Here is a 19,072-nt window from a genome sequence, read left to right on the forward strand (position 1 = left end):
CAAACGGAAAAAGGAATGTCTGTAAGAAAGACGAATTCTCTTTTTTCTATTTCTTTCTCTCTCTCTCTCTTTTTCTCTCTCTCTTTATCGGTTTCTTCTTCTTTAATCTTTCCTGAATAGTTTTAAAACGAAACGGAAATTTGAATGACACTAACAGCATCCGTTTTCTTGAACACGTTGCTTACGGACCACGAGATTAATCCTTTTACGAGTTAACAAAGGTTAATTAGATCGAAATTCTAACATGTCTTAAATGTAATATTTGATTTATTTCGGTAGATCATTTTTATGTTAATAAATTTATTATGAAATGAACGTGATGAATCATGGCAATTTTCGTAATTAGTATGAGACCTAAATATCGGTAACGAGTCGGGATAATAATGTCTGATGTTTTATCGATAACAAAAAGAGTTGTATCAATCATCGCGTAAAATGAAAATATATATTATCGAAGCGTAGATGATTATAATGGTAAAATGTTAAATTATCTGTCCGTTATTTAAGACAGCTCCAAATCAGACGCTTTCCGTGATTTCCGTTTGACAAGAGACGGGTTTCTTCTTATCGTTCTAACACAATGCGAAACGATTTATCATTTTCACGTATTTTCGCATTATAATGATTTCATTCTTATTAGAAATTCATTCTTAATATGTTCGTATGATCATGTGAACGTATACACCCACGCGAACACGCTGAGACAGGCACACGTATAAAAAGATAAATTCGAAGGAATGTAAAGTCGAAGAAGAAGAAGAAGAAGAATAAGAAGAAGAAAAATAAGAAGAAGAAGAAGAATTCGTTGATAAAAGCTTGTTCAAGAACAACACAAACCTATGTGAATTGTGTCCAGTTGGAGGCGTGGCACTCCGCCTGTTATCCGTGACATCGTCTTGAAGGGATAGAGACTCGCTGTTCATCTTACAGGTTAGCCTCTTTAGTACGTCGTCCATGGATCTTTTACTAGCCGGTACGGTAGTAGTTGCCGTGATGGTGATACCGGTACCGTTGTTACTGTGATTGTTGTTTTGCGTAACGGTGTTGTTGTTATCGTTAAGATGAGGTTGAAAATAAGAGTCAACGTTGAGAAGAGTAGGCGGAGAACCACACTCGGAGGAACTGGCAGCCTCTTGAAGGCCTGTTAAGGAAGATGCCGAGGAGGAAGTGGTATTCGCACGATGGTGATGATGATGGTGATGATGGTGATGGTGATGGTGATGATGGGGATGATGATAGGGGCCGGTTGATGATGATAGGGAACTCGCGTTTTCTTGATTCGAGAGGAATAGGATCCTCTGCCTTTTGGCACCGCGAATGGAATTCGAGGAAGGTGAAGGCGAGTCTCGAAGATCCGGCTCGCTGGTAGTTGCCGGGGAGGAACAACCGGAGGATTCGCACTCCTGGCCTCCTGCTCCACCTCCTCCACCTGCTCCTGCTCCACCTCCTCCACCTCCCCCTCCCCCTCCTCCTCCTCCTCCTCCTCTCTGTTGAGAGTAACACTCTTCGACGTCCAAAACACGACCCTCTTCGTTTGTCCCAGTTGATGGGTTCGACGCCTCCAATGCAGCGTTCTCTTCTCCGTTGCCGCCACCACTACCACCAGGAATAGTGGTAGCAGTGGTGGCTGCACTACTATTACTACTATTGCTACTACAACCACCACCACCTCCTCCTCCACCTCCTCCTCCTCCTCCTCCAACGGCAGCAGCAGTCACCACCGAAGAGCTCGTGTCCTCCTCCTCCTCGTTGCCTCCGCTCGAAACTGTACCCGCACCGCCCCCGCCCTCCGATAGCTTCGTTGGTGGCGATTTCCTCTTAGAGGACATTCTCGGTCTGCAACACAAGGGAAAGTACTGCTCAGTTGTTGTTGTTGTTGTTGTTGTTGTAGTAGAGTCGTTTTGTCGTTTCGTTCGTCGCTTTTTTTTAAACGTTTTGTTTTTGTCTCTTTTTAATTGGTTTCGTTTTTTATATTTCTCTCCCGTTCTTCCAAAGCTCCTTTTCCGTATTGCATTTTTTTGTTTTTTTATTTTTTATTTTCATTTTAATCGTGTGGTTTTTTTTCCGATTGATCGATTGATTTATTTATTTATTTATTCGGTCTGCCTTTTTTTTTATATATATATATTTATTATTTTATTCTTTTCGATTCGAGAGCAAAAATCGAGACAACATATAGGTGGTAATACACATTTCGCGATCTGACATTACAGGGCGGGGGGGTGTTTTTTTTTGATTCTTCCCTTTCTTTGCTTGTTCTTATTTCTATTTCATTTTTTTCTTTTTTTTAATAACTTCGTCGAGAATTTCAACACTTTTTTTTTTTTTTGGAAATCTTCTCTCCTCTCCAGTCGTAATCGCTTGGCAAAAGGTGCTCTCTAGTGCGATATCGAGGGAGGAGATCGGAAAGGCCATCGAACCCCATAGCCTTCCATGCTTCGAGAAACACGTCCGACGGAAATCTCCTTAGGGAGAGAAACAGAGAGAGAGAGAGAGAGTAATATGAGAATGAGAAAGAGTGAGAGAAAGAGAGAGAGAAAGAGAGAGAGAGAAACAGTGGTCAGGGTGTGTGTGTGTGAGTGTGTGTTGCGCTTTTAGTTAACCAACTCTAAACTAGAAACATCTAATCGTTATTGGAGAGAGAGAGAAAGAGAGAGAAGGGTGGAGGGTAGTGGGGGTGAAAGAGAGAAAGAGAGAAAGAGAGAGAGAGAGAGAGGTTAGTCGCTTCTTACATTTGAATACTCTTCTTCGTCGTCGTGAGACAGACGTAGAAAGAGAGAGACAGAGAGAGAGAGAGACAGAGAGGGAGAGAGATGACATCTGGTTTAGCGGGTGTTAATTTAGATACGGACTTGCCCGTCTTCGTACGTTCATTTCCGTCGACAAATGACCAAATCTAAATCTAAATCGTGCTACTACGATCGAACGAACGAACGAACTAACGTGTGTAATAGTTGAAAGGAACCCCGAAGACGTGTGTTGTTGCTCATGCACGATCACTCGGATTCGCATTATGTAATCGCGGTCGTGGTAAGAAAAGACGCAATAATGAAACGCGATTATCGTGTATGAATTATTGTATTGCGTGCGAGTGTCGTAATATTTTCTCTCTCTCTCTCTCTCTCTTTCTCACTCTTTCCTTCTCTTATTCTTTCCCTTTCTCTGTCTCTTCGGCTATGTCAATCCTCTTTCTCTTTTTGATCGGTGGGATGTGTGTGTGTGTGTGTGTGTGAGAGAAAGAGGGAACGAGAGATGAGCCAGCGTGAAACGCGAAGGGGGCAAGAAGAAGAGTCAGTTTCTTCGATTATCTTCTGTTGCCGGACTCGAGCGAGGAGGTTACGAGGTCAATAACGTTCGCGACTCGATTTCGTTGATCCACGACGTCGTATAAAAAATTGCAAAAATAAAGATTCTCATTGATTTGATTTATCCTTATTTTTATTTTTCATTTTTGTTTTCTTCCTAAAAAACGGTCTCCTCGTTCGCCAAGATCATTTGACGTTAACTATTTTTTTCTTCCAATTTTTATCTCGATTTTTTTCGATTATGTTATATATAGATCGATCAATATAATATAATTATATGTCTAGTTGGATTCAAGATTATCGATTGTTTTCAAACAGACGTATAATTAATGAATAATCATAAGCTGAGACGAGGAAAAAAACCGATCAAAGATTTGTTAAATTATATGTTAACCAGCAAGCGAGAATGAAGATTATCCAATATCTTGTTATGGTAGCTAAACACGTAGTAGTAGTAGTAGTATATGTAGTACATATGTGTATACAAATAATTAATTGTAAGTATGCATTATTTCAAACTAAAAACGCGGAAGTTGCATGAAGATGAGATCGGTCAGATTCTTGGGAAGAAAAACGAACTTGAGATCATAGAGATGATGATTATGGTAGTGGTGGTGGTGGTGGTGGTGGTGGTTAATGGTGGCAGGGTGAATGAAGGAGTGGGGGGCGGTTAAAAAGATAACCAAGCTTAGTAGGCGAGACATTTGTACTTTATTATCAATATTCGTATACATGTACACATACAATGTACGTAAAAAAAAAAAAATATATATATATATATATATATATATATATATATAGAAAGATACGTACGCAAGTGCATGATCATTCTATTTCACTCATGCTTTAATTATTAGTTAAAACTAGTAATAATGCTGACAATGAAGGAAAGTATTAGTGACTTATGCGTGACCGAACCACGCTACGCAGCATTTCTACTACGCTGGATTGTGAATGGCTAAACGCTAGTGGCGAATTGGCGCGCAGCAAGCACGTGCTTCCTTGCTCGCGCGTGCATGAGAGAAAAACTTATTGCCTCGTTGATTCTCTTTCTCTCTCTCTCTCTTTCATACTAACATAAGTAAGTAAAGGTCGAGATCGCAAGAACTTTTATTTCTTTTTTTTCTTCTCTTTCTTTCTCTCTGTCTGTCTTTCTCTCTCTCTCACTCTCTCTTTTTGCTTTGTTTTTTTACTCGTTAATTAAATATAATTCACGAAGTATGAAATTAAAGAGTGAGGGGAGGTATGATAGGGGGAAAAAAAGAATAAGAAAATTAATAAGAATATTATTTACCTGATAACGAGTATCATATATAACGTCCACGTTCCGTTTTTTATTGTTTTCTCTCTATTTTCTTTTTTATCTATACTTCTCGAGTTGATCTTTTACGAGCAAATAAATAACTTCTATAAATCGTGAAAAAATGATTTTAGAGTAATAAGAGAAATTTGTAAATTATATACAAATTGTACTTTTTATTTTATATACGAATATTAATTTTGTTTCCTCGTATTGATTCTCCATCTCGTCTCTATGTATCGTCGATTATAAATGATAAAGAGAAAAGATATGATTATAAGAATATCGATTGAAAATGTAATTGTCGGAGGAGCCCCGGGGGTAGCTTATAAATAAATAAACATTATCGTGAATTTCGAATCGAAATTTTAGAGTCAGTATTTTCGTCGTCGTTGTCGTAAGTAAGTAAGTAAGTAAATAAGTAACTAAGTAAGTAAGTATATACGTATGTATCTCTCGTATTGTGTGCTCGATAACGGGTTGACATCGATAAACCAACAAGCATAAAGCAGACCGTTAGGAGAACGTTACGGAGATAAATTAACGACGACGAGCCACCCCCTTCTTTCTGCCTCGCTAAGTACTCTCCTCCGGCTGCCATGCAATTTCCATTCATTCAGATACTGATTCATTAACCTCGCGAAACCAGCAATTACGCAAGCAATTTTTCCTGAAAATATTATGCGGAATACGCGGCGGTTGGGTTAGTGCGCGCGCGCGCGTGCACACACCTGCCTCCTCTTCATTGTACGATGCTAGGTGGTGGTGATTCTCGAAAGGAAAAATTAAATTAAATTACGCCCCGGTGTGGAAATTTTTTCGTCGTACTGTTTACGCCGGTTCACCGGTTGAAACCGTTTCGTCGTACGTTTTTAAACGTTAGGCAGCACCATTATTATTTAGAAACGGCAGAGGGTAGGTACAGGTAGCTTATAAGTGGTGCGTCCTCGAGTACAAGTTTTTTGTATAAATTATGAAATTATTATTATCGATGGGCTTCCCTATTCGAATACCTTTTCACCAATCTCCACATTTTCACGTTCTTTTGCCAAACCCCTTTTAGATTAAAATTAAGCATCAGGGCTTTGCTTTACTTCCCAGAAGAGAGGGGGAAGGGGAACGTTTTGTTTTTCCTTCTCATCGTCGTCGTCGTCGTCGTCGTTGTCGTCGTAATGTCGTCTTTTTGACATAATTCGTCGTACGATTTTTTGTATAATTGACGTTCAAGGTCGTTCCTTGAATCTTTTTGCTTTTTCCTTTCTTTTATTGTAAAACGATTGTACCGTAATGAAAAAAGGAAGAAAGAAAAATAGAATATTGATATTACCGAAGTAAAAGAGAAAGCAAAAGAAAAAAGCTAAATTGAAAATAAATAATGATTAATTATTAATCGTATTAACCATTCATCAATTCATCAATTATTACGGATAACTATGTAAGTCATTATGAAATTGTAACGTTATTAATGTGTAATACATTTAAGTGCTTTTGATAGGATTATCTCGTTCGAGCAGAGCACATTAGTGTCTTATCGGGAAAGGTCGAACATCTCAGTTACATAGTATCATTGAAAGCAATGTTACGGCTATATTTAAAACCATGCTCCTTTTTTTTCTCGCTCTCTCTCTCTCTTTCTCTTCCTATAATCTTTACTTATTAAAAAAAAAGATGGGTAAAAAATTATTGTGAAGAAAATAAATGATATTATCGGACAAAATTGTATATTTATTTTGTAATATTTTGCGACTAAAATACGATTATGTATTATTTCCTTAATATCTTTCGAACGATTGTAAAAAAAAAAATATATATATATATGTAACATCTTAATTTACGATTTATTTGTATGAAAAGAAGAAAAAGATATTTTTGTTTGCGAAGTTCGCATTTTATCGATATCTGTCACGACATTTTTGGCGATATAACCATGATAATTTGCACGCGACGAAGAAACGAACGAACGAATATATATATATATTATACTCTAACCTTGTTGTATTGATTTGTTTTCTTAGATTCGTTTATTAAACCGTTAAATGAAATATCTATAATGAAAGTGAAAACTTATCGCACGGCTAATTAGCCATAGCTCGTAAAATTTTATAAGAGAGTCAGTCAGTCAGTCAGTCAGTCAGTCAGTCAGTCGATGAGCCGAAGAGAAGATCTTGCCGTTGTACGAACAGCTAGAAAATTTCAGCCTCTTTTTAATGTTTGTCTCTTTCTCACTTTCATTCCTTTTTTTTTTCTTTCGTATGTTTTTTTTTTTTTCTTTTTTTTTTCGAAAGCACACAAATTTAATCATCGTAAGCACGTGATATAGGCATCGATACACACTCTTGTACACGTTCAGAGATTTTTACATTCAACAGGCTATCATCGTCGATTCTATGACACGCAGACACGTTTTACAGAGAGTTTTATGCTAATTCGACAACTATTTTAAATAATTAATCGAATATTTATAAAAATCAATAGCATATTTATCGTGCCTCTGCTTGTTTATAAATCACGATTTAACCTTTTCCCGCGTTTAACTATACACGTTTAATTATATACGCGACAAAACACCTTTTTTAGATTTACGATTTATAAGTAGGTGAATATTGAATAGTTTATTCGTGACTGTGATAAGTTTTACGAGATTTCTTCGAAAAAAAAAAAGATAATTACAAAATTGCGAATAAACCAAAAAAAAAAAAAAAAAAGAAAAAAGAAAAAGAAGACTACGAATGATTTTGCTTTCTTTTTGTCCCCCCTCCCTATTATTTTTCTTTTCGAAAGTGATAGATAAAGCGTGTATTTTAAGTAACATTATCTACATATTACAGAAGAAACGGTTTAAGAGATTGCGATGATCGTTAACTCGGTATAATACTTTTATCTTAAACAACAACAATAATAATAAGTAAGAGAATGGAAGAAAGAGAAGAAATATAAGGGAACCAAAAAGAAAAGGAAAAAAGTCAAAAATAAAACAAGAAAAAGAATAACAGCGTAAAATCATCCCTCTTTTTCCTTTTCTTTTTCTAAGACCGTCGTGGTATGTGAAGGCAAAGTCGATTAGAGAACCTCTAGAACCCAAGTGGTGAGATTTTTCCGTGCATGTGTCGAGTCACTGAACAGAAAGAAAGAAAGAGTAAGAGAGAGAGAGAGAGAGAACGTAAGCCCAACGCTTGACTTTCTATTAGTGGTACAATGGGAACGAATCTTTTTGGGGATGCAGCATCTGTTCCAGCTCAAGTAGCAAAACAGGGGTGCACAATTGGAACTGTTGTGGCTAGAAAACTGTCGTCTACTCGACTTCCGCCGGTGAAAGAAAGAATCGAGAAAACTCTAAGGGTAACTAACGTAAGAGAGAAAAACAAAGAAAAAAAAGGAATAAGAGGAAAAGCGGAAGAAGATCTCCTTTTCGATTCATTTAAATAAGGAAAAAACACAAGAAATATCGGAAGCCTTTGTTCTAGGTGAAAAGTGAACAAGGACTCGAACAATGGAATTTTTCAACAATCTCAAGTTTGTTTTCTTCCTTTCTTTCCTAAGTTTCTTCTTAATGTGTTATTGGGTCCATTGTAATGTGAGAAAGGATTTATGAGACTAAAAAAGAAAAAAAAAAAGAAAAAGAAAAAGGAAAAGAAGGGATTTAAGATGTGTTCATTAATATAAGATAATAGTAGTAATCTAGAAATTTCTTATCTGAAGATAAAGGGGAAACTGTAGATAATGAAAAAAAAAAAAAAATAAAAAAAAAAACAAAAAAAAAGAAAAGAAAAGAAATAAAACGATCTACGATAAATAAATCCGCAAGAAATTTATGAAAATTTATTATAATATCGTTCTTTGATAGACGATGAAAAAAAGAAAGAGAGAGAGAGAGAAAATCCCCCTCCACCTTCCACCCATCCCTGAGAAAGGAAAGTAATACAATTAAGTCAACCGAGAATTGATTATGCGAACGAGAAAAAGAAAGAAAACGGACGTCATTGACTAATTTTATTCTACCACGGATAATCGTATTTTTTTCTGCCGAAAGAAAAAAAAAGAAAAGAAGAAGAAGAAGAAAGAAGAAATAAGGAATAAGGAAAATGAAGTATGGAATACCGATAAGAGGTCATTAAATTTTCTCTCCTTTTTCTCATTTCTCATTATTTCAACAATCCTTTATCATAAAACTTTACGCAATCGTTCAAGAAATTACGTACTCGAGAGAACTCGATTTGTTTGCATCCTCTTCGAAGAATTCCCCTAAAAGAGGGGAGGGGGAAAGAGAGCGAGGGAGTAGGGAGGGGGTAGAAAAATTCCAAGTTATTCTCTTCTCGTAATATTTCATATTAACGTCACATAAAAACCACTGACAAAGAAAAAAGAAAAAGAAAAAAAAACCAAACAAAACAAAAAGAAGCAAGAAAGGAAAAAGAAAAAAAAATCGTCAAAAATGTCCAATTATTATTAACGAAGAATGAAACGTTGAAAACGTGACTAGAGATTATCAATTGAACGATGACGCTAATGCAAATTAGAAGAAATACGTATGACGAATATAATAATCGAGATAAAAACGCTATTAAGAAAATATAGCAAATTTTGCAAGGATAAATCTAAGAAACGAGAAAGAGATTGAGAGAGAGAGAGAAAAAGATGTAGATGGAATAGAATAAAAAAGAGAGAGAGAGAGACAGAGGACAGAGAAAAAAGTAAGTAAGAAGACGAATAAGGTATAGAAGAGAGACGATGGAAAGAAAGCACGATAGGAAAAAGGAAGCGGGAAAAGCGTGGCGAGGAGAGAAAAGCCATATCGTTAGTATTCTTTATAGAAGCGCCGTGGGATATGCTCTACATAATGGAGTCCCAGCAAGCGTCTCTTCTTTTGATGCTGCGACGGCCGATCTCTTGTTTATGTATGAGCGGCTCCGGACCACACCCACGCATATAGAAAGACAGAGAGAGAGAGAGAGAGAGAGAGAGACACTCTTCTGACTCCTATACCCACGTACTGATACTAACACTCTAACACTAAAACACACTAATACTGTTCTAACAGTAATGTACCAGAGTGACGTTACACGTCGTGTGACAACACGACGAGGATGAAGTCCGTCGTAGTTGACACACACCATCACTAATACTATCCCATCTTTTCTCTATTTCTCTCTTTCTATTTCTCCCTCTTTCTGATTTTCTCGACAACCGACCAACGAGAAACGCAGAAGCGTGGTACGTTCGTCGACGACTACGACGACGACGAGCTCAGAAGAACCGACAACGTACGCTCTGTCGGATACTGTAAAAGCAATCTTCCGTCAGTCTTTTTCTTTTTCTTTTTCTTTTTCTTTTTCTTTTTCTTCTTCTTCTTCTTCTTCTTCTTCTTCCTCTACTTCTTCTTCTACCAAGAATATGTTATCAGCACGAGCCTTCGTAACTCGCACCCTCTCTTCTTTTTAACCCCCTTTCTTCCTCTTTTCTTCCTGCTTCAGCCCTCCTTCATGGCTTTTTTTTTCCCCCCCTTTTCCCGGCATCATCGTCACACACGACAAGAGGAAGATAAGAAAATATTTTGTTCTTCGTCAAAAATCTTTGCATACTTATACATATATATATGTATATATGTTTACTTTCACGAAAAAACGTGTGCTTTGATACGAAGTTTATGCTAAAAGAGTAGATGACTGCTAGTTGAAAAATTTCTCTCTTTAGTTCTTTTTTTTTTTATATATATACATATATATTTTTCGAGCCGATGAGAGATGATAAGATTCGAGAAGAAATTATTCGAGATGAAATTTGCGAACTTTCTTCACGAACGGATTTATATCGTCGAAAGTATTTAAGTTTACAAAAATTCATTTGCGAATTTTTTTAAAGAACCGACGAATGACGTAATAAGAATACACCACACCGCGTTAACGTATTATATCTTAAGCTTCGTTTGAGTAGAGAAAATATTCTAAGAGATTTTTGTGTTCCCTACGTTCTAAGAACAAGATGTAGCGTAGTCGTAAAAAATGATCTTTCGTTATCGAACGACCTTAAGATCGAAATGACTATATTTTCACAGACCCTTTTTTCTCTTTCGATCTTTCATTTCGTTCCATTTGTCAAATCGTTTAACTCTGGGAAAGATATTTTCTCTAAAGTAACGTAGTTTAAAAAAAAAAGAAAGAAAAAAAGAAAAGGAATACCCAGCACGTAAAGTGTGGGGGTATACCAATTAATTTAATAAACTTTATTCCTTCCTCCCTTCGAACTATAGAAAATAATTAGGTATCGATCGTAAATTGAACTTTTTCAAACAAAATTGTCAACGTCGAGAGAATAATAATAATCGAGAAGAAGAATAAGGATCGGAAAGGTAGAGAAAAGAATTTTTCAATAGGAACGATAGAAAAATAATATATCGGAGGAGAGAAAGAAAATCGGGGGCTCGTGTTCTTCCAATTTTCATGACAAGTGTAACACGTCTATAAGAATAAGAGAAAAGAAGAGAAACGAGATAAAGAAAGCAAGAAAGAGAGAAAGAGAAAGAGAATAGACGCTTTGTGCGATATGCAAATTCTTCTCAGATATGGCGGACGTTAATGAAAGAGAAGATGAATTATTAAAAGCTCGCGTGAACGTGTGCGAGAACTCGAGAATTGCGAGGTATCGGAGCCGTCCTGATTAATTGTCGTAACACGATTACCGGTGAAACGAACGAACGAACGAACGAACGAACGAACGAACGAAAGTACCCGGTTGAACTTTATCGAGGGAAATATCACCGAGTAGTATGACGATAAGAGAGGAGAATCGTCCTTGAGCCACTCGATATTTACAACATTTTCCGATTAAATATGTCTTGTAGTTGAATCGAATCGAATTACAGCAATATACATCATCAACGATTAAAGATATGAAAGTAATATATAAACAAATCACCTTATAAAATATGATATTTATAAACGGTCTAGTGATTATCGTATTACCTATCATCGATAAGAACAAATTATTATTTATGTTTTTTTTCTTTTTATGAATAATGATATCTATAATAATTACATATGATTACGAAACGCGTTTAATCCTTTTTTCACGAAAAGAAGAAACGAAATATTATGATATAAAGAAGAAAAGGTAGCGGACCACGTAGGAGGTGAAGGATTTGAAAAGTAGAAGAAGAAGAAGAAGAAGAAGAAACAGTCGACGAAGTAGAAGAAGGAGGTGGACAGGGAGGAAGAGAAAGAGGAGGAGGAAGAGGAGGAGGAGGAGGAGGAGGAGGAGAATGAATATCTTGCCGAGTGTGGGTTTAAGGGGAAGTAGGGCCATGTGTTCAGTGTCAAATTGCTAGAGAATCTTAGGCCGATTCCTCGGTCCTCCTTCACGACGAACGAACTTGTCCTTCCGCGCTGCCCTAACCCTCTTCTTCCTCTTCTTCTTCTTCTTCTTCTTCTTCTTCTTCTTCTTCTTTCGTTAAGGACTGAGTTTTAAGAAAGACATTAAGAGAAAATAAGAAATAAGATAGCATACGTAATATATAATATTAAATTAAATATAATATATGTTATACACGTGTAGGCATATTGTGAGCTTTAGAAGAAGAAGAAGAAGAAAAAGAAATAGAAGAAATAGAAGAAGTAGAGAATTCACCCTTCGTAAACGTTATTCCTCTTAGTGAGAAGGGACGAAGGACAAAAAAAAAGAAGGGAAAGAAAATGAGGAGAAAAAAATAACTGAAAATTTACGACTAGAATTTGGAATGATAAAAAGATCGAAAGAGAATTGACGAGATAAATGGAACCGAACCTATCGAGAGTAAAGACTGTGAGATAAAGATACTTTCAGAAGGGAAAAGAAGAAAAAGAGTTAAAGGAGGAGGAGGAGGAGATGGGGGTGGGGGGTGGTGTTGGTGTTGGTGGATGCGTGAGGAGGACCTAAGGCATCGCTATTAAAGAGTACGCACCGATGGGAACAAAGCATGTAGCATCTGGAACGCGTTAGAGTTCTCCGCATGCGTTCCCTCCGAACGTCGCGTGTACCCTCTCACACATCACACGCACGACCTATGCTTCACTTCTACCTACACTTTCTAGAATCTTATAGAGAGAGAGAGAGAGAGAGGAGGGGGAAGAGAAAGAAAAGAGAAACACCCACGTGTACGTTATAAAGCCGCAGTACTATCTCAACGAACTCGACGAACTCGACTACCCAACGAACGAACGAACGAACGAACGAACGAATGAACGAACGAACAAACGAACACGTAACCGGTCCATACATCAAGAACAAAGCACGCGTACGGATGATGCGTTCACGTATGATACCTATGGTACTATGGTACTTCGACTATTTGCAACTATTCATACGTTTCGATGGACGAATATTCATTCTCTGTTTTCTTTCTTTCTTTAGCTCCTACCACCCGCGGCCCCTCCATCATTCCCTCTTTTTCTCTTTCTCTCTCTCTCTCTCTCTTTTTATCTATTCTATCTACTCATAGAGATTTGTTCTTCAAAGAGTATGGGATAACATATAAATTTGTATTTGAATGAGTTGTTATATTAAAATATAATTAAAATTGGCAAGTGTTAAAATAATATAAATATTCAAACGTATATATATATATATATATTGTATACATTTATGTATTGTGTTATATTTACGTGTTATGTATATAGAATGCAGACGACGTAAGATAATACGAATAAGATGAAAACGATACCCTTTCGATATTATAACTGTCATAGTCTTATTGTTTATTTGAATGAGATGATGATGATGATGATGATAATGATGATGATGACCGACATGATTATCTCGAAGGTTGATTCGTTGTTTGTCTCTCTGGACAGTTCTTAGATTTTGTGTCTGACACTTATCTATATGAGTATATTCGAAGAATCTTTCATGAGGAAAGTTTTTCGCGTATCCTATTATGTATTTATCTATAATGCATATGTGTGTATGTATGCATACGTTTGTATCTATGTAACGTCGATTGTAATTTTATTTCTTAACCTTAATAGACATATCATCGGCATACCTTCTTAATAATGAAATCCATTATTAATTGACTTTCTAACGCGAGATTATATTTTCCGATCGATATACGTATGTATATATATAGTAACGTTTAATTATTAATGTTATAACGATTTGCCGTGTATATTTGTATTTTATTCAGAGATATTTCTAATAAAAATCTATAACGACAGTTTTTCTCTCTTTTTTCAATCAAATTGTTCAACCGTGCAAATAGAAACGAAGAAGAAGAAGAAGAAAAAAAAAATTTATACGAGAAATATGTTACAGGTAGATCCTATCGGTGTTAAAATTAATAACATGCGAACGTATTGCTGCAAGTTTTTTTGTTTTGTTTTGTTTTTATATAAGTATATTGAAAGTGCAAGAAATCGTATCGCCTCGTTTAACTTGAGATAGTTATACGTCTTGATTGAGTTTAATGAATTTTTAATAGTATTATTTACAAAGTTACAATTAAACACGTGTGTTGTATTTAAGTTTATCTTACTTATAAAGCAATAATATCTCATCGATAAAATCCACGTGTTAAATCATTTAACCTTCTCCATTTAATTATATTCTCGCGTATTGGCCAATTATCACAATCGCTTTTTCTTTTAAATCATTTGAATCGTTCGATAGAATTATTAATTAGTTTTTTGTTTGAAAAGGGGTTAGTTTAATATTGTCACAATAATAATAATAATAATAATAATTTGATTTATTCACGATTACGTGAATCTTTCATTTTTCCGGTTACGCATCCGACGGACAAGATATCTCGCGAATTCGTATCACTGAGATCCTCAATTTTGAAATATGATTTTCTAATAAATCTAATCGAAATTTAACGATCTTTTTCTTTAGTATTAAACAATCGTTTCTTTAATTAAGACGTATCGATAATCGCGAAACGATTAATCGTTAATGTTCTAATTTCGATAGACGAATAATTTTACCTTTTACTTACAATAGTTTTTCTACGAATAGATAGTATATAAGAATACGATAATACGATATTCATTAGATCGGTCAAAGTCAAGTACAATATTATGGAAAGGGAGAGAGATAAATAGAGAGAAAAAAATGAGAGAGAGAGAGAGAGAGAGAGAATAAGATGAGAGTGGAAGAAATATCGATAGATCAAACCGCTGAGGCACTTGTCCGATAATTTTTTATATTTTTTTATAATTACAATGCCACGAAGATTATTAAGTTAGCTATTAAGATAAATCGATATTATTCGTTTTTACATAGCGTCGATATATAAACTGTAATATATATAATTTTCCAATAACTCATTCTCATGCTAGTTATATAGTTAATAATATAGAATTGTAGAATATTCGAGCTAATATAATTTGCTTTTTTTTTCTTCTCTTCTTTTCTTTTTTTTCCAACTATAAAATAATAAATATGACATGATTTATCGATCAAACTTTAAATATATACATATAGATTCTCTTCCATCTCCAAAGATTAACATGCCTAAGCATTTTCTTCCAACATGACATTAGATAACGTTACAAAGAATCTTATCAATCCGTTCGACGAGAAATAATAATATTTTTGTTTCATGAAATTCTTATTTCTCCGATCTAGACAATCGTAATAGAAAAAAGAAAAAAAGAAAAAGTATAAAACCTTTTCGCAAATAATTATATTTTAAATACTTTACTATATATATAGTAACATATATAATATAGTATACTATATTACTATACTAGTATATAGTAATATATATAATAGTATACTTTATTACTATACTAGTATATAGTAATATATACTAATTATACATATATATATATATATTATATATCAACTGGAAAGAAACACGATATCTCTACGTGATGATGGTAATGTTTTATCATTATTGTTTATATTGTTAGTTTATCTCATTCTTCGTTTCATTCTAAAGTCGATTTACGCAAGAATGGCTACTCCTTTTTTTTCTTCTTTTTCTACTTCTTTTTCTTCTTCTTCTTCTTGCTTTCTTCTCATGCTCGAATCACTCTTTCGTTATCGCCATCTTACTCTCGCATCAAGAGAACCGAGAATCTCATGTTTTGACACTTTAGTACTGTGCTTTGTCTCTCCTACGAGCGTACTGTAGTCACTGACGCAATCAAAATACGCAGTATATCTCCTTCATTGTCGAGTTTACACGCTCGCATTTCCAAATTCATTGTATTATACCGAGTAGACGTCGTACGTAATTATAGAATCGTTCACATATCTCAAAGCTCGTGGCCCACGTTTCTGTTAAAATCCCTACACTACAACTCATTTCATTACATATATATATATATTTTAAATCTTCCTTGTTATATCGTCATCCTAGATATCATTTGAAATGTAATGAATTATTCCTGAAGACATAACGGGTCGTATTATCTTTTTGTAAATTACAATCACAATATTTATTTCTTATTTTTCTAATAAATGTAACGTTATTACGTCTTCCGATTATTTTTGATAATATTAAGAGAAATTCGTGTTGTTGTTATTTTGATTCTTATATTGGCGATTTAAAAATAAAGAATTTTTTTCCACGAGAATTATCCTAGATATCGAATATTTCGCTAATTAATAAATATTAATCTATCGTCATTCGTACAAAAATAATTCAAGATGTCAAATAATACTTCGGATTATGTCGAATTCAATATATATACATATATATAATATTTTGTTTTAATTAAACAAACGTTGTTAGAAAAGAAGAAAAAAAAAGTCAAATGCATAATAAATTGTTTTTACAAAAAAAAATGTATAAGAAAAAATAATAATATCAATGTCATTAGAAGAGGGTGAATATCATTTTCTTCTTTTTCTTTTCTTTTTTTTTTTTTTTATTACTATACAAACATAATATAAATCCGACCATATGGAAAATTCGCATGTAAAAACATATATATATATACATATATACATATATATATATACTCAATATTATGTAATCAGAGATAAACGTAGGCGTAAACGAGTTCGACGATCGTAATTCTCGAGTAACGAACTCGAGTAATTGATCAAGGACAATTTTCTATGCGATGTTTTTTTAATACTAAAGTTAGAATCGAAATTCCGAATTATTGATGCTCCTTTTCTATGATATTTTCTTCTTCGAGAACAGGTGCGATGACGCAAACAAACAAACAAACAAACAAACAAACCAATGAAGAAACGAATTAACGAACGAACGAACGAATGAACGAAGCGTGCCATCTTTCACACAACGTGCATCGTCGATAAGTGTGACCTGCTCGACAATAGTTCGAAACTTAGTGGACTACACTAAGCTTTTATTATTATTACCGGTCCCCCTCTCCTCGTCCTCTAGAAAATGATTCGATATTTTTGGCGCGATCGTTCTCTTTTACCTACTACCTACTACATACCACCTAACTACACCGAGTGGGCAGACCATCTACAAAAGCACGAAGTTATTCTCGGGGAAAACTAAATCTCTTCGTGCTAGCCCCGGAAAAGTAAGTGCCTCCTTATTCCCGATTAAATAATGAAATAAACTCGATATTGTATCTCTAACGTATTTAGATTATTTCATTCGTTCGATACAACAACAAAAACTCACATTTATATCCGTATCGTTTTGTAAAAGAAAAAAGAGAAGAAACCAAGCGAAAAAAGGAAGCGAAGAAGAAAGTGTATACGATAGGAGGAGGAGGAGGAGAAGGAGGAGAAGATTTACACGTTTGTATATTAATTATTTATATATTTATATTTGATGATGTAATACGTAATACGTAACGTAATACGTAATAACGTTTATATAGTTATATTTTATAACGTAACATTTGTTAATTAATTATTTTCATAAATGTCGTTGGCGAACCGATTCGTAACAATGACGATATTATTCTTCTTCTTCTTCTTCGGTGATTAATCAAGGATATAGAGAAAATAACGAGAGTATAAGAGAAGAAAAAAAGAAGCAGCCCAATGAAAAAGAAGTAAAAATAAGAAATATGAACGATTATTATACTAGAGTGGAAGTAGTGTAGTAGTACTAATAGTAAGTAGTAGTAGTAGGAAGCTTTTTACCAGGCCGACAAACAAGTTACACCGCGATAACGCAGGTTTTATACGCGAAACGCATTAACCCGGGGCGCGCCTTAGTCGAAAGAAATCTTTCTCGACGGAATAGTTATAGGGAATCGGCGTGTTCGTTTAAAAATAATTCAAGGAGCCCCGTTATAAATAAACCTCCGATGATTGTCTATATTTAAAGTTTTAGAGTTAGACAAAGGATCATAAATATAGACGAGTAAGAGAGGAGAGGAGAGGAGAAGAGAAGAGAAGAGAAGAGTAAGAGATGAGAACGTGCGTGTTCGATCTCCAGCGGTGCGAGTCTCGGAAAGCTTGAGCTTTCTAAGTGTGAGCTTTACGAATGAGAAAGAGAGAGAGAGAGAGAGAAGAGAGAAGAGAGAGAAGAGAGAGCTTTCAACTTTTACTATATAACGTTATTTTTATGTAACACGAAACACACGTTATACCGATCACCCCACTAGAAATGTGGATTTTAATTGCTTCACAATGAAAAATTTACTTCTCTTATGACTTTTAATAAGGGACCCTGCCTCTATCCCTGGATTTTCTCTCTCTCTCTCTCTCTCTCTCTCTCTCTGTGTCGGTCTTTTTCTTCCACCCTTAGGCGACGCCAGGGGCTGTTTATGTTAGGGGAACGACGCGACGACCCTTCGAGAGATCGCTCAACAATAAGGGCTCCCACTGTGCGCTTTAAGTCGCCTCAAGACTCGACATCGGCCCACGCACGTAATCTCACGCTATCGTAAGACCATAATCGCCACCTTTCTCGTTTGTTAGATTTCATTTGAAAAATTCTAAATAAACCTATCAACCGCGTTTGATCTTATCCGTCGAATCGTATATCGCTTATTTAGATTATTCATTTAATTTTACTCAATGGCAATGATTAAAAAATATGTTTTTTGTGAAGTAACTATTTAGTCGAAGTGATTGATGTAGACAGCTGTCGACGGATTCGTCGTTAGATTCGTCAAAATAATGACGACGAGGAGAGTGCCCAACTCGAAATAAAATCTTTCCCTTAACTTATTGCGTAAACCTGACCCTGACACTTTATTAAACATTTTCCTCTTTCTATGCTAATCGATTTTCTTTTTTCTTTTCTTTTTTTTTTTTTTGGTTAAATTTTATAAATCAATATTAATGAAATATATTAACGAAGATTATAAAATATATCTTTCCCAATTATATCGTGAGATTTTGCCGTTAGAGTTTGGTATGATAACTCGTGTAAAGAGGAGATGGGAAATTTTGGAAGGGTCGTGTGTGCGAGGGCTTAGAAGCCTGAAGGAGCGTGGAATCTGGCGGAAGGAAGGCAAGAGGAGGATACGAGAGCAAGAAGGGTCACTGGGTCAGATGCGTTTCCTCTCTTACTTTGACACCCTTCGCATAGTTTCCCCATCAC

At 35.2% G+C, this 19,072-nt stretch overlaps 1 protein-coding gene across 1 annotated transcript in view; it reads right to left on the reverse strand.

Annotated features, from left to right (window-relative positions):
* LOC122517096 overlaps positions 1–19,072 on the reverse strand; it is a 202,366-nt gene that overhangs the window by 42,374 nt on the left and 140,920 nt on the right. Inside the window, exons 3-5 of the mRNA XM_043635467.1 lie at positions 1,661–1,836; positions 1,480–1,528; positions 838–1,404 (exon numbers count right to left, since the gene is read on the reverse strand). Of these exons, the coding sequence (XP_043491402.1) occupies positions 838–1,404; positions 1,480–1,528; positions 1,661–1,836 (792 nt within the window). The remainder of the gene's footprint in view (positions 1–837; positions 1,405–1,479; positions 1,529–1,660; positions 1,837–19,072) is intronic.

The sequence above is a fragment of the Polistes fuscatus genome, unplaced genomic scaffold (genome assembly GCF_010416935.1).
Source record: "Polistes fuscatus isolate 324 unplaced genomic scaffold, CU_Pfus_HIC Scaffold2, whole genome shotgun sequence".
NCBI lineage: Eukaryota > Metazoa > Arthropoda > Insecta > Hymenoptera > Vespidae > Polistes > Polistes fuscatus.